General features: G+C 42.3%; 1 protein-coding gene across 2 annotated transcripts in view; it reads left to right on the top strand.

The window, feature by feature from the left end:
• Positions 1-14902, top strand: part of LOC109902215 (NADP-dependent malic enzyme-like) — a 126296-nt gene that overhangs the window by 36395 nt on the left and 74999 nt on the right. For both annotated transcript variants that reach the window (XR_004202448.1, XM_020498378.2), the window contains exons 2-3: positions 2935-3068; positions 10040-10189. Coding sequence is in view for 1 of the 2 variants with exons in the window: in XM_020498378.2 (XP_020353967.1) it covers positions 2935-3068; positions 10040-10189 (284 nt within the window). In the remaining variant the exon portion in view is untranslated. The remainder of the gene's footprint in view (positions 1-2934; positions 3069-10039; positions 10190-14902) is intronic.

Below are 14902 nucleotides of genomic sequence, written 5' to 3'. Positions count from 1 at the left end.
CCCTATAGCTTCTGTATTAGGCGTCTCGCAGTACGGACATTGCAATTTGTTGCCCTGGCCACATCTGCAGTCCTCATGCCTCTTTGCAGCATTCCTAAGGCATGTTAACGTAGATGAGCAGGGACCCTGGGCATCTTTCTTTTGGTGTTTTTCAGAGTCAGTAGAAAGGCCTCTTTAGTGTCCTGTTTTGATAACTGTGACCTTAATTGCCTTCCGTCTGTAAACTGTTAGTGTCTTAACATCCGTTCAACAGGTGCATGTTCATTCATTGTTGATGGTTCATTGAAAAAGCATGGGAAACAGTGTTTAAGCCTTTTACAATGAAGATCTGTGATGTTATTTGGATTTTTACGAATTCTCTTTGAAAGACAGGGTCCTGAAAAAGGGACGTTTTTAAAAACTCTACGCTTGGAGCAAAAAATATAAAAAATGCCACCTGCTGGAAGAAGACAGAATTTTTGGCCCAGTTATCCCTTTCCATCGCCTCTTCCTCTCTGGTTTGACACATGTGGCATGTGCGGTCACACATCTGAGGCTTGATCTCATATAATAATGTCACCACACTATTTGAAGCTCGAATTCATGTATTTTAAAAACCTTGCTTCATTTCCAGAGCTTCTAGTCTAGTCTCCAATATGTCTCATGGTCAGTTGTATGAGCCACTTAAACAGCTGTATAATGGCCCAGTACAGTCCAAAGCCTCTAAAGAGACACCCTTTATGATGTCAACCACTGGCTCTTAGCAAAATAGAATGTATCTTTTGATTATGAGGAAGGTAGTAATTCCCGAGCTGGCAGTATTGAGTGTCTGCTCTTCAGGTCATTTAAGTATGTACTCAGTCAAGCCTGGAGAAAGGACAGGCACAAAGAGGGAACGTTCACTTTACTGAAATAACAAACATTGTTCTTAAACAGCAGAACAATCGAGAATTGTACCTAATCATCATTGAAGTGGCATTCAGTGCAGGGTGTGTTTTTGTATGTGTTTTTAGCTCTAGCACAAGGGACAAGTGTCGATGTCAATAGGAACTGCTACAGTGGTTACATCTGACCAAAAGTGGTTGATGTACTTTAGGCTTTACTGTATTATAATGTGCTGTTATGTGGCAGTATGGAAAACCAGAAATCCATGACTAGTGTAGGCTTTGGGCTGTGACTATTGTTGGCCTGCTGACAGAAATTGAGTGCATTGACATCAGACCACGGGTTCACTGAAAGTCACAGGTACAATAGATGACATCCAAGCTCTCAACCTCTCAGCCCAAACGTCCCCTGGTATTTATAACAGAATCTGTGTGAAGGCTCCTCGATAGAAATTTTACAAAAAAACATTGCTAATTTGAGAAGTGTTCGGGCAAATACTTATCCTGTTCCTCAGATGTTCTGCCAAGAGGAATCTGTGTGTTTGTGTGTTTGTTTTCCTCTCTGTGATGTTGTGCACTGCGTATGCATGCACTGTAAACTGTGTTGTCCCAGACTCATTAGCCCCAAGTTCAGTTGAGACCGAACCCAATAATGTTATAATATATATATTTTTTAAGAAAATCTGGGAGGGTTTGAAAATGTGCCTGCGGTTATTACAATGTCAAGAACACTACATTTTATTGCACTGTATGCTTTTCTACTTCACTCTCTCTGCGTCCATGTAATCAAACCCCTCAACCAGATGTAAAAGTGCCAATTCCTTGAAAAAGCTGTACATTTCGGCCAAGCCCTCGTGGGGTGCGTTCCAAAACACAGACGTTGCACCACAACTTCAATTCCATCCCAGCAGCGACAGGATCTGATGTGTTCAGCAGACTTGTATTTTATTATGCATAGATGTAAAAATACAGCCAGAGTGTCTAAAACACACAGCTACACACACTCACGCTGATCCCTCTATGGGGCGGTGGCAGCACTTCTATGGATTAGTGGAGACTGGTGTCACTTGAAATCGGAGGTTGGGCTCATTGTAATGGCTGGAATGGAATGGAAACCATGTTTTTGTTCAGATACCTTTCCATTTATTCTATTTCAGCCATAACAATGAGCCTATCCCCTTATTTATCCCTCCACCAGACTCCGTGAGAGAGGAGGGGCAACAGCCGATTCACAGATCCAGTAGTGTTCAAGGTCACTACCCAGATGTTAAACATGTGTGTTTATCGAGATGCCCGTCTGGAGGTCAGGGTTGTGGTAAAGGTCAAAGGTTGTGGTCGTCAGACAGAGCCCAATCTCATGGCTGCAGTGTGTATCTTCATGGGGACAAACGTGAGCAGACAGTCAGAACATCAGATCAGCCAATAGGGTTCATTGAGGAGAACCACTGGGGGGGGGGGGGGGGGTTCTGGGATAGGACAGATAACGCAGTGAGTATCATCGCCTGAGTATCATCACTCCAGGCATTCTGAAGAGGGATGGATTGGAAATGTCCCTGCTTATACAAACTTAGGCTAAAAGTTCAAAGGAAGTTTCACCAGGGCAGTCTCAGCCAGTCATGTTGATAGCAGGGTTGTAGATGATACATTTTAAGTAGGTAATGAGATCTGTGGTTTAAACCATTCTTCCTCCAGTTACTGCTGACTTTAGACTTGAACTGGACTTTGAACTATTTGGAATGTAGGCCTAGCATTCCACAGACCATAGACTTGTACACTTAGAATGACTATTATAGCTATTCTTTTTACACAAAGCTCATTTGTAATGTGAAGTTTATCAATTAAAGAACAATCAAAGACAAAATACATACACTCAATACACAGTTCATAGTCAAGACATACAGCAGCACGATAATGTTGAGTAGTTGGGACCAGAGGGCTTACCGTATACAGTAAGGTCAGACAGTCTTTCTCATCCAGTAGTCCTACAGATGCTGGCCCACAGTGGCCTTAAATAGTGGTCTGTGGTTTAATGGTCTAACAGATGTCCCTCCTACGTTTCTGTGTGTTTTAGGGCATGGCCTTCTCCCTGGAGGAACGTCTCCAGCTGGGTATCCACGGCCTACTGCCTCCCTGCTTCCTCAGCCAGGACGTTCAGCTCCTCCGGGTCCTCAAGAACTACGAGATGAAGAGGGACGACCTGGACAGGTGAGACTGAGATCCGTCTGTCTCGTCTGGCCTGTCCGCGCAGGGAGAGAAAGATCACACACCTGGAAGCCTTCAAAGAGACTGAGATTTAAGGGAAGGATTACGGATTGGTCCTCTGAGCTCTTTATTCAACCCATCCTAGCACCCTACTGGTTACTGAACAAACCGCTACTACTTTTTTCTCAATTTCTATGGCTTCATTCTTCCTTGTCCTCCTCTTACGTCTTCACCACATTTTACATGTCTTCTTTAAGACATAAAATAAAATGCTGATTTCAGTCTCTACTGCAGCTGATTAGGGTCATAAAGGTTTAGCATTATGTAATGCTGCATTGCTTATGTCCCAGGCAATTTTTTTTGATCATTGGCAACTCGGTCATTGATACCACATGCCCATAGTTAGTCACGCAGAGTGAATTTAACATTTTGAATCATGGGGATGGGTGTACCATATTCTCTGTGTTGATTCCTCTGTTTTAACGGAAAATTCCACCGAAAAACTATATTTTGGTATTTCTTTCATCAGTCCATTGTTGACATAGTCCCAAAATGTTTTGCTTGTCAGCAATCAAGATTTCAAGATTTGTTACTTTCAAAATACAGAAATCATCCCCATATATGATGCATTTTGAATCCTATGACACAAAACACAGCTTCATATAATGGACAATGCATCATACAGGGATGATTTCTTTATTTTGAAAGTAACATTTGACATGGTAGTGTATGTGTGTGGACACCTGCTTGTCAAATATCCCATTCCAAAGATCAGGGGCATTAATATGGAGTGGGTCCCCCCCTTTGCTGCTATAATATACTCTACTCTTCTGGGAAGGTTTTCCTCTAGATGTTGGAACATTGCTGCGGGGACTTGCTTCCATTCAGCCACAATAGCATAAGTGAGGTCGGGTACAGATGTTGGACTATTAGGCCTGGCTCGCAGTTGGCGTTCCAATTCATCCCAAAGCTGTTTGATGGGGTTGAGGTCAGGGCTCTGTGCAGGCCAGTCAAGTCCTTCAACACCGATCTCGACGAACCATTTTTCTGTATGGACCTTGCTTTGTCCTTGGGGGCATTGTCATGCTGAAACTCCGCTATCCAATCTGGTTTCAGAGCTGGTCATGGGTGCACCTCAGCCACGCTCAAGGTCCTAAACGATATAACTGCCATCGATAAGAGACATTACTGTGCAGCCATATTCATCGACCTGGCCAAGGCTTTCGACTCTGTCAATCACCACATTCTTATTGGCAGACTCGACAGCCTTGGTTTCTCAAATTATTGCCTTGCCTGGTTTACCAACTACTTCTCTGATAGAGTTCAGTGTGTCAAATTTGAGGACCTGTTGTCCAGACCTCTGGCAGTCTCTATAGGGGTGACACAGGGTTAAATTCTTGGGCCGACTCTCTTCTCTGTATACATCAATGATGTCGCTCTTGCTGCTGGTGATTCTCTGATCCACCTCTACACAATTCTGTATTCTTCTGGCCTCTCTTTGGACACTGTGTTAAATAACCTGCAGAAGAGCTTCAATGCCATACAACTCTCCTTCCGTGGCCTCCAACTGCTCTTAATTGCAAGTAAAACTAAATGCATGCTATGCAATCGATCGCTGCCCTCACCTGCCCACCCGTCCAGCATCACTACTCTGGACGGCTCTGACTTAGAATACTAGGACAACTACAAATACCTAGGTGTCTGGTTAGACTGTAAACTCTCCTTCCAGACTCACATTAAGCATCTCCAATCCAAAATTATATCTAGAATCGGCTTCTTATATCGCAACAAAGCATCCTTCACTCATGCTGCCAAACATACCCTCGTAAAACTGACCATCCTATCGATCCTCGACTTCAGCGATGTCATTTACAAAATAGCCTCCAACACTCTACTCAATAAATTGGATGCAGTCTATCACAGTGCCATCCATTTGTCACCAAAGCCCCATACACTACCCACGACTGCGACCTGTATCCTCTCGTTGGTTGGCCCTCGCTTCATACTCGTCACCAAACCCACTGCCTACAGGTTATCTACAAGTCTCTGCTAGGTAAAGCCCCACCTTATCTCAGCTCACTGGTCACCATAGCAGCACCCACTCGTAGCACGCACTCCAGCAGGTATATCTCACTGGTCACCCCCAAAACCAATTCCTCCTTTGGTTGCCTTTCCTTCCAGTTCTCTGCTGCCAATGACTGGAACGAACTGCAAAAATCACTGAAGCTGGAGACTCATATCTCCCTCACTAGCTTTAAGCACCAGCTGTCAGAGCAGATCACTGCACCTGTACATAGCCCATCTGTAAACAGCCCATCTATCTACCTCGTCCCCATACAGTATTTATTTATTTGTCTTGCTCCTTTGCACCCCAGTATCTCTACTTGCGCATTCATCTTCTGCACATCTACCATGCCAGTGTTTAATTGCCATATTGTAATTACTTCACCACCATGGCCTATTTATTGCCTTAACTCACTTATCTTACCTCATTTGCACTCACTGTATATAGACTCTTTTTTCTTTTCTTTTTTCTACTGTATTATTGACTGTATGTGTCGAATTGCTATGCTTTATCTTGGCCAGGTTGCAAATGAGAACTTGTTCTCAACTAGCCTACCTGGTTAAATAAAGGTGAAATAAATAAATAAATAAATTTTAAAAGATTGGAAAGAGCCTTCCCCAAACTGTTGCCACATAGTTGGAAACACAGAACCATCTAGAATGCTGTTGTATGCTGTAGCATTAAGATTTCCCTTCATTGGAACTTAGGGGCTTAGCCCGAACCATGAAAAACGCCCCCCAGGCCATTATTCCTCCTTTACCAAACTTTACAATTGGTGTTATGTATTCGGGCAGGTAGCGTTCTCCTGGTATCCGCCAAACCCAGATTCGTCCACCGGACTGCCAGATGGTGAAGCGTGATTCATCACTCCAGAGAACTAATTTCCACTGCTCCAGAGTCCAATGGTGGTGAGCTATACACCATTTCAGCCGACGCTTGGCATTGCGCATGGTGAAGCTGTGCGCTTTAGCTCTCTGCGGTTGTGTTCTGTGAGCTTGTTTGGCCTACCACTTCGCGGCTGAGTCATTGTTGCTCCTAGACTTTTCCACTTCACAATAATAGCACTTACAGTTGACTGGGACATCTCTATCAGGGAAGACATTTTACAAACTGACTTGTTGAAAAGGTGGCATCCTAAATTTAGCAAAAAAAATAAACGTCCATTTTTCAGGACCCTGTCTTTCAAAGATAATTTGTAAAAATCCAAATAACTTCACAGATCTTCATTGTAAAGGGTTTAAACACTGTTTCCCATGCTTGTTCAATGAACCATAAACAATTAATGAACATGTACCTGTGGAATGGTTGTTAAGACACTAACAGCTTATAGACGGTAGGCAATTAAGGTCACAGTTATCAAAACTTAGGGCACTTAAAGAGGCCTTTCTACTGACTCTGAAAAACACCAAAAGAAAGATGCCCAGGGTCGGTTGTTGGATCGGAGGGTGAGGGCTAGGGCTATTCCCACCAGAAATGTCTGGGAACTTGCAGGTGCCTTGGTGGAAGAGTGGGGTAACATGACACAGCAAGAACTGGCAAATCCATGAGGAGGAAATGCACTGCCGCACTTAATGCAGCTGGTGGCCACACCAGATACTGACTGTTTTGATTTTGACCCCCCCTTTGTTCAGGGACACATTTTTCCATTTCTGTTAGTCACATGTCTGCGGAGCTTGTTCAGTTTGTCTCAGTAGTTGAATCTTATGTTCATACAAATATTTACACATGTTAAGTTTGCAGACAATAGATGCAGTTGGCAGTGAGAGGACGTTTCTTTTTTTGTTGAGTTGGTGCCACGCTGAATGTCACTGAGCTCATCAGTACAGGCCATTTTACTGCCGATATTTGTCTATGGAAATTGCATGGCTGTGTGTTAGATTTGATACACCTGTCAGCAACGGGTGTGGCTGAAATAGCCGAATCCACTAATTTGAAGGTGTGTCCAAATACTTTTGAGCATGGAGTGTATCTTGAAATCTTGTTTGCTGGCAAGCAGTACATCTCTCCGTCAGGCACTACGAGGCGTCAAGTAATTGTAATCCCAAGGTTTGATGATTTTCCATAGTGGCAGGACAGCAGGTCTGCCTCAATAACCATGGTATCTGCAGTCTTCATATGTGGCTTGTGAATGTGTAGTGCGAGGACTGGTTGGGTTTATTAATGGGACAGAGAGAGACAGGATTTGTGGCCAGGAAGACCTTTTAGCCAATGGTGTAAAGTAGTTAAGTAAAAATACCATAATGTACTACTAAAGTCGTTTTTGGGGTATCTGTACTTTACTATACTATTTATTTTTTTGACTACTTTTTAAATTTTACTTCACTACATTCCTAAAGAAAATAATGTACTTTTTACTCCATACATTTCCTTGACACCCAAAAGTACTCTTTACACACTGAATGCTTAGCAGGACAAGAAAATAGTCAAATTACGCACTTATCAACCGAACATCCCTGGTCATCCCTATTGCCTCTGATCTGGCTAACTCACTAAACACACATACTTCGTTTGTAAATTATGTCTGAATGTTGGATTGTGCCCATGGCTTTCTGTAAAAAATTTAAAAAATCAAGAAAATGTTGCCATCTGGCTTGCTTAATATAAGGAATTTAAAATGATTTATTACTTTCACTTTTGATACTTAAGTATTATTTTTTTAAACCAAATACTTTTAGACTTTTCCTCAAGTAGAATTTAACCAGGTGACTTTTACTTATACTTGAGTCATTTTCTATTAAGGCATCTTTACTTTTACTCAAGTATGACAGTTGGGTACTTTTTCTACCACTACTTTTAGCCCACTTGATTTTCCAGCGTGGTGGTATGATGACGGTTGCTATACTGTACCACACCAATCCTCCAAAACAGCAATTAGGCGTGTTTTATTCCCTTTCCCATGCCCTTTCAATGTCATCAACAATTTGTCTCATGGCATCAGAACACTTTATTAGAGCTGGTATTCGCCCTGCCTGTCCTCATGCCTCTGGCCATAGTATTTCCATTGCAGTCTGGGCCTTACTTTTTTTCTCAAGCTTTCTGTGGTATTTACTGGACCCGACCATATCACTACTTTTTGTTGCATGACCGTTGCTCAAAACGCCCACAAAACGATACATGCCATTCTATTCCAAGCAGCAGCTATTTACTGTTTGTACTTCTCCCCAAAGCAGGGCTTCATTCTGGTGTCTGGACATTGGTAAAGCAGGCTGGATTCTGGACATCACTGGCTTTTAAGCCCAAGCATGTCTATGATAACAGAGATGTCGGCCTAGGCTGGATTTACTGTGGAAATCCTCTTCTATGCACAAAGACACAGTGGGAGAGAGAAAGAGAAGGACTCACAAAATATTAAAATGTCAAAGAGGTCAACTCTTAATGTCCATTTGTGATTTTTAACCTGATGCATGTGATATGCTATCTAGCAGTTTTTAAAGAAACATCATAAAAACCAACCGTTCAACAGTGTCTGTAAAGAATCATGAATTTGGATGGAGGAAGAAGGGGTTGAAAGAGGGAAAAGTTATTTTCCCATGCCAAGTTTTAAGCAGAGTTTCACACGCTTGTTAACACAGCCCAAACACTTTATCTGACAAAAAGTGTGTGACTGATATGCTTTCAGGCCGAGAGAGAGCCACAACAGGCTCAAGCTGTAGTCGCTCGTGGAAAAGACAAAAAGTGAAATCAAAATAATCATATGGGTCTAGGCCACCTAGACTGAAATACCAAATTTGACTGACAATATTTTGTGCCACCCCGTTTCCTAGTGTCATGTGGTACAACCCTAGCTTGACACTGTCTTGACATGGCCTCACATCACCAATCACACAATGTTGGGCACCAATAAGTTGGCCTCTTTCTGTGTCCCTAGTTTGTGACAAAATTTGGCCTGTGGGTGGTTTTGTTTGGCCCCCCGGAGCAAATTTTATTTTATTTTATTTTTTATTAATTTTTTTATTGTTGGACATAAAATACTGTAAAAACACCAGGGAATCAGCTCCAAGTGATTTTAATTTTGGAAACTGTTCCCACCTATTCCCATGCGTAATAGACAAATATAAGCAAGGTTTGAAATTATCATGTTTTAGCCAAATATTACATCGGTTTGGGCTTCTTGCGGTCAATTTGCGGTCTTCAAATGATTTGTAAATTATGTTTCGGCCCCCTGACCATCCACTCAAGAGAAAATCATCCCGTGTCTGAATCTAGTGGATGGTCCCTGTGGTATGATGTAAGCCGTGACTTGATCTGATCTTTTTTGAAAAGAGATTGTTAACACCGTGTATCCAATGACCATGTGTGAGAAGACCATGCATACTTTCTGTCATCCCAACAAGAGGGACATTATACTCCAGATTTTATGGGAAGCTTTCTTACAAGCTTTCTGCCTGTGGAGTGGGATAGTAGTTCATTTGGGTCCCACTGTCCATGTTTGATCATAACAAGGAGCTTGTGTAGGATATCTAATGGGTGTTTCTGTGCACTGTGTATTTTTCTAAGCATTTGTAATGTAAGCAACAGTAACTTTATCCAGCAATTATTGTACTACTATCAGCACATGATGAGCAGTGCTTGTATTCAACAAGGCAACGAGGGAGTCGGCATGGCATTCTCCCCCCCCCCACCACCACCACTTTCTATGGGTAATTTATTTTCAATTGGGTCCTTAAGTCCAGAGGGAAAGGGAAAGTGGGGCCCGACAGAGTATGGTATTGCTCTTACATGGTGCAATCTGTTTGAGTCACCCCAGATGTCTCTCTCTCTCTCCTCTTCACACACACTTCTCTCTGTCACGCTCTGAGATTTGTATTTCATAAAGTCCCTCTGAAGTCTGTTTTACATGCACAGTTTAGGAATCAGTGTGAAAGATTTTCACCTTTTCCCTCACCCCCTCCTCCTCTGCCATTCCCAGATATGTGTTTCTGATGGGGCTCCAGGACAGGAATGAGAAGCTGTTCTACCGTGTGCTGACGTCCGACACGGAGAGGTTCATGCCTATTGTTTACACCCCCACCGTGGGCCTGGCCTGCCAGATGTATGGCCTTGCCTTCAGGAGACCCAGGTGAGAGAGAAAGACACACACATGGGAGCACTAACACACACCACATGCATGCACACACACACTGAATAGGCCGAATGGATATACTGTCACACACACACACACACTTGCTGCTCGTGGCCAGCCTTAACATTGTTTTAAGATTTTACCATCAATTGTCAAATAATTTAGATGCATTCTTATGAAACCCAAATCATTTTGAATCTTCAAACATCTGTGTATGTAGGTCTTGGCGCCTGTTGCAACAAACTCTCAATCAAAATCAGAGGCTGGGACAGGGTCTGTGCCGAGTTAGGTTCTGCGAGTCCTTGGGCAGCTTAGGCCAGTATAAGCAGTTACAGTGTGCAGTTCACCTTGAATGGACTTGGCATTGCATAAAGCAGGACTTGCCTCTTCGGTCTGCTCAGTTATCTCTTGTCTGTTTCTCCTCAAACAATTATGTCCAAGTCTCTCTGTCACCACTAAACTCCCTCATTAGAGTCATAATGCAGATCAAATTAATATAACACACATTCAGACGTCTAGGAGCTGATCATGCTTGACTTGGCTTTAACATATCTAGACTGTGTCTAGACTGTGTTGTGAAGATGTCAGGTGTTGGGTTTGTTTTGAGTCTTAGACATTAGAGCTAACATGGTCCAAGAAACACCACTGAGAGTATTGTTCTGTAGTCAACTACTGATGGAGACGGATGTTGAAGTTATATTGTCTTGATTAGTACCTCTCAGTTATAAACACTCTTTATGGACTCTTTCACTCTCTCCTCGTCAGTCACTCTGTCAGTCAGTCACACACTGACACACTGTGCGCATTCCAAATGGCACCCTATTCCCTATAGGGTGCCATTTGGAACTCTCACTCATATCCTCAGTGAACTTTTCCTTGCGGGTCTCAAAGTCTAAAACCCCAAATAAACTGATCATAACCAGGGATGCTTTTGATTAGTAGCGAATGCTAAATTCAAAGCTGTTTTATTTGAAATGCTTACCTTGGGCACATTTAAAATGTGTTCGTAAACCTAAGCACACTCCCACATACTTGGAGTTATACAACCCCCTTTTCCACAATTTCCCCAGAGCAAGTATGTGGAAATGATGTCTAGCATGCTCCTAGCTCCCCTACCTCTGATACTGGGCTGGAGGAGTGATCTTATATCTCCCTGCAGACCCACAATGCAGTTGTCCAAGAAGCACTGCGAGCTGCAGAGGCCGGGGGTGGGGAATTTGGGACTGGTAGACGTGACAGTGGGTCAGTTAGCAGCAGGCTCTGTAGACTCCACAAACTTGGTCCTCAGCCAGTCCCAGACCCAGGCCTCTCCCCTGCATCCCACTGATGGCTTGCTTCTGAAGCTAAGCAGGGTTAGTCCTGGTCTGTCCCTGAATGGGTGACCAGATGCTGGAAGTGGTGTTGGAGGGCCAGTAAAAGGCACCTTTTCCTCTGGTCTAAAATATCCCCTGTGTAGGGTGCCATCTTTCAGATGGGACATTAAACGGGTGTCCTGACTCTATGGTCACTAAAGATACCATGACAATTATCGTAAGGGTGTTAACCCCAGGGTCCTGGCTAAATTCCCAATCTGTCCCTCATACCATCACGGTCACCTAATCATCCCCAGCTTACAATTGGCTCATTCACACCCCCCCCCCCCCCCTCCTCCTCTCCCCTGTAACTATTCCCCAGGTTGTTTCTGTAAATGAGAATGTGTTCTCCGTCAACTTATCTGGTAAAATAAGGGTTACATTTAAATAAATAAAAACCTAGCCCAGGGAAGGGGGTGGAGGTGGTGGGTGGAGTTGTGGAGAGCCTAGGGTTGTAAAGCATTATTGCGGAAACTGATAGAGAACTCATCCGCTTGGTCTCATAGACTAGACTGGAACTAAATCTGGAACAGCCAAATCAGTATGATATGTGATGTTTGGAATGTTTTTTACATTTATTTTGTATTTATGGTTTATTATAATGGGGGGTAGATCAGATTTAATATTGCAGATAGATTGTAGCTTCCATCAATGTAATTGTCTGCATAATTTCCAATCCCCCCATATTTATTTTGTGTAAAAATATTTTTGTTTATTATTTTCCCCTAATCTTAGCACCCCTCCCCTAATTGGTGTAAACTAATGGCTTCTACTTCCAGTTTATACATACTATATACATTTTACGGACACAATGTATTTTACAATAGTTAACTTTTGTTTGTTTTTAATCCCATCCTTCAACTACCATCAACCCCTTCCCTCTATCTGTGCTGCAAAGGTTCTGAACCTATATACATTTCACAGACAGTATATTTGACATGAATTATCTTGTTTATTTTAATCCCACCCTTCAGCTCCACTCAACCCCTCCTCTCTATCTCTTAACACCATACAGTTTTGATTTCTATTTGCCTTATGTTTTTCAACTGTGCTAGGAGGAATCACGAAAGTTCTCAACCTTTCTATTCTCATAGTTTCTACAGATTGTAAATTAAAGATGAGCATTTTTGCTAAAAGTGTTATTATATTATTGATCGATTGACTATGACTTATCAAATGTGACCGACCGGCTCGATTTTGTCTTATGTAGCAAAATTTGAAATTGTGTTTTTTTTTACATTGGATAAAAGTAGAGACTCGGAGCTAGGAAATGATATATCATACACTACAGTTGCGGAACAATGAGAAAGTAATTCTGATTTGAAAGTTTATAAACTTGTAAACTCACTTTTGAGAAAATGTTTTGGTAGACCTACTGGAGAGCTCTTCTTTGTCTACACCCATTCAGCAATGTTCACACCCTCTTAAAACCCCACCCATCTCTTTAAGGATTCACCTGTGAGGCCATGTACTAAACACACAAAGATTAAGCCTGATTTATATTGTGTTTATCGACAGTTGTCGCAGTGACATCATGAACGTTATATTGTTCACATGTTCCAGGAGGCATTTCTGACAAAAAAATGCATTTTGATATTTTTTTTACAGCTTATGTTCAAATGCCGTTTCTGTGAAGTAGTGACATGCGACATATGCCTAGTTTCCAGAAACAAGTCACAAATCACCCAGCGGTGCTAATTCCAGCGTTAGCTCCAGGTAAATTCTGCAATTCTTCAGCTATTCCCAAACCTGCGACCAAAAACAAGCTACATATGGAGAGTACCAAAACAAATGATCTTATGATTCTGTCTCTTCACAGCTAAATCTGCAGAGCTGGGATGGTTGTATCCCACCCATACAGTTGAAGTCAGAAGTTTACATACACCTTAGCCAAATACATTTAAACTCAGTTTTTCACATTTCCTGACATTTAATCCTAGTAAAAATTCCCTGTTTTAGGTCAGTTAGGATCACCACTGTATTTTAAGAATGTCAGAATAACAGTAGAGAGAATTATTTATTTCATCACATTCCCAGTGGGTCAGATGTTTACATACACTCAATTAGTATTTGGTAGAATGACCTGTAAATTGTTTAACTTGGGTAAAACATTTCAGGTAGCCTTCCACAAGCTTCTCACAATAAGTTGGGTGAATTCTGGCCCATTCCTCCAGATAGCTGGTGTAACTGAGTCAGGTTTGTAGGCCTCCTTGCTCGCACACGCTTTTTCAGTTCTGCCCACACATTTTCTATAGGATTGAGGTCAGGGCTTTGTGATGGCCACTCCAATACCTTGAATTTGTTGTCCTAAAGCCATTTTGCCACAAGTATGGAAGAATGCTTGAGGTCATTGTCCATATAGATACTTTTGTACCTGTTTCCTCCAGCATCTTCACAAGGTCCTTTGCAGTTGTTCTGGGATTGATTTGCAATTTTTTGGGGTCATTGTCCATTTGGAAGACCCATTTGCGACCAAGCTTTAACTTCCTGACTGATGTCTTGAGATGTTGCTTCAATATATCCACGTAATTTTCTGTCCTCATGATGCCATATATTTTGTGAAGTGCACCAGTCCCTCTTGCATTAAAGCACCTCCACAACATGATGCTGCCACCCCTGTGCTTCACGTTTGGGATTGTGTTCTTCGGCTTGCAAGCCTGCCCCTTATTCCTCCAAACATAACGATGGTCATTGTGGCCAAACTGTTCTATTTATGTTATATCAGACCAGAGGACATTTCTCCATAAAGTACGATCTTTGTCCCCATGTGCAGTTGCAGACTGCAGTATGGCTTTTTTATGGCAGTTTTGGAGCAGTGGCTTCTGTCTTGGCAATCAGCCTTTCAGGTTATGTCGATATAGGACTCGTTTTACTGTGGATTTAGATACTTTTGTACCTGTTTCCTCCAGCATCTTCACAATGTCCTTTGCTGTTGTTCTGTGATTGATTTGCACTTTTCGCACATAAGTACATTCATCTCTAGGAGACAGAAGGCGTCTCCTTTCTGAGCGGTATGACGGCTGCGTGGTCCCATGCTGTTTATACTTGCGTGCTATTGCTTGTTCAGATGAACGTGATACTTTCAGGCATTTTGAAACGGCTCCCAATGAGGATCCAAACTTGTGGAGGTCTTGGCTGATTTCTTTTGATTTTCCCATGATGTCAAGCAAAGAGGCACTGAGTTTGAAGGTCGGCCTTGAAATACATCCACAGGTAAACCTCCAATTGACTCAAATTATGTCATTGCCTATCAGAAGCTTCTAAAGCCAGGACATACTTTTCTGGAATTTTCCAAGCTGTTTAAAGGCACAGTCAACTTAGTGTATGTAAACTTCTGACCCACTGGAATTGTGATACA

Source organism: Oncorhynchus kisutch, linkage group LG13 (genome assembly GCF_002021735.2).
Source record: "Oncorhynchus kisutch isolate 150728-3 linkage group LG13, Okis_V2, whole genome shotgun sequence".
In the NCBI taxonomy this organism is placed as follows: Eukaryota; Metazoa; Chordata; class Actinopteri; order Salmoniformes; family Salmonidae; genus Oncorhynchus; species Oncorhynchus kisutch.
The sequence above is the reverse complement of the archived record's forward strand: the minus strand, read 5'-3'. Positions and strand labels throughout refer to the sequence as shown.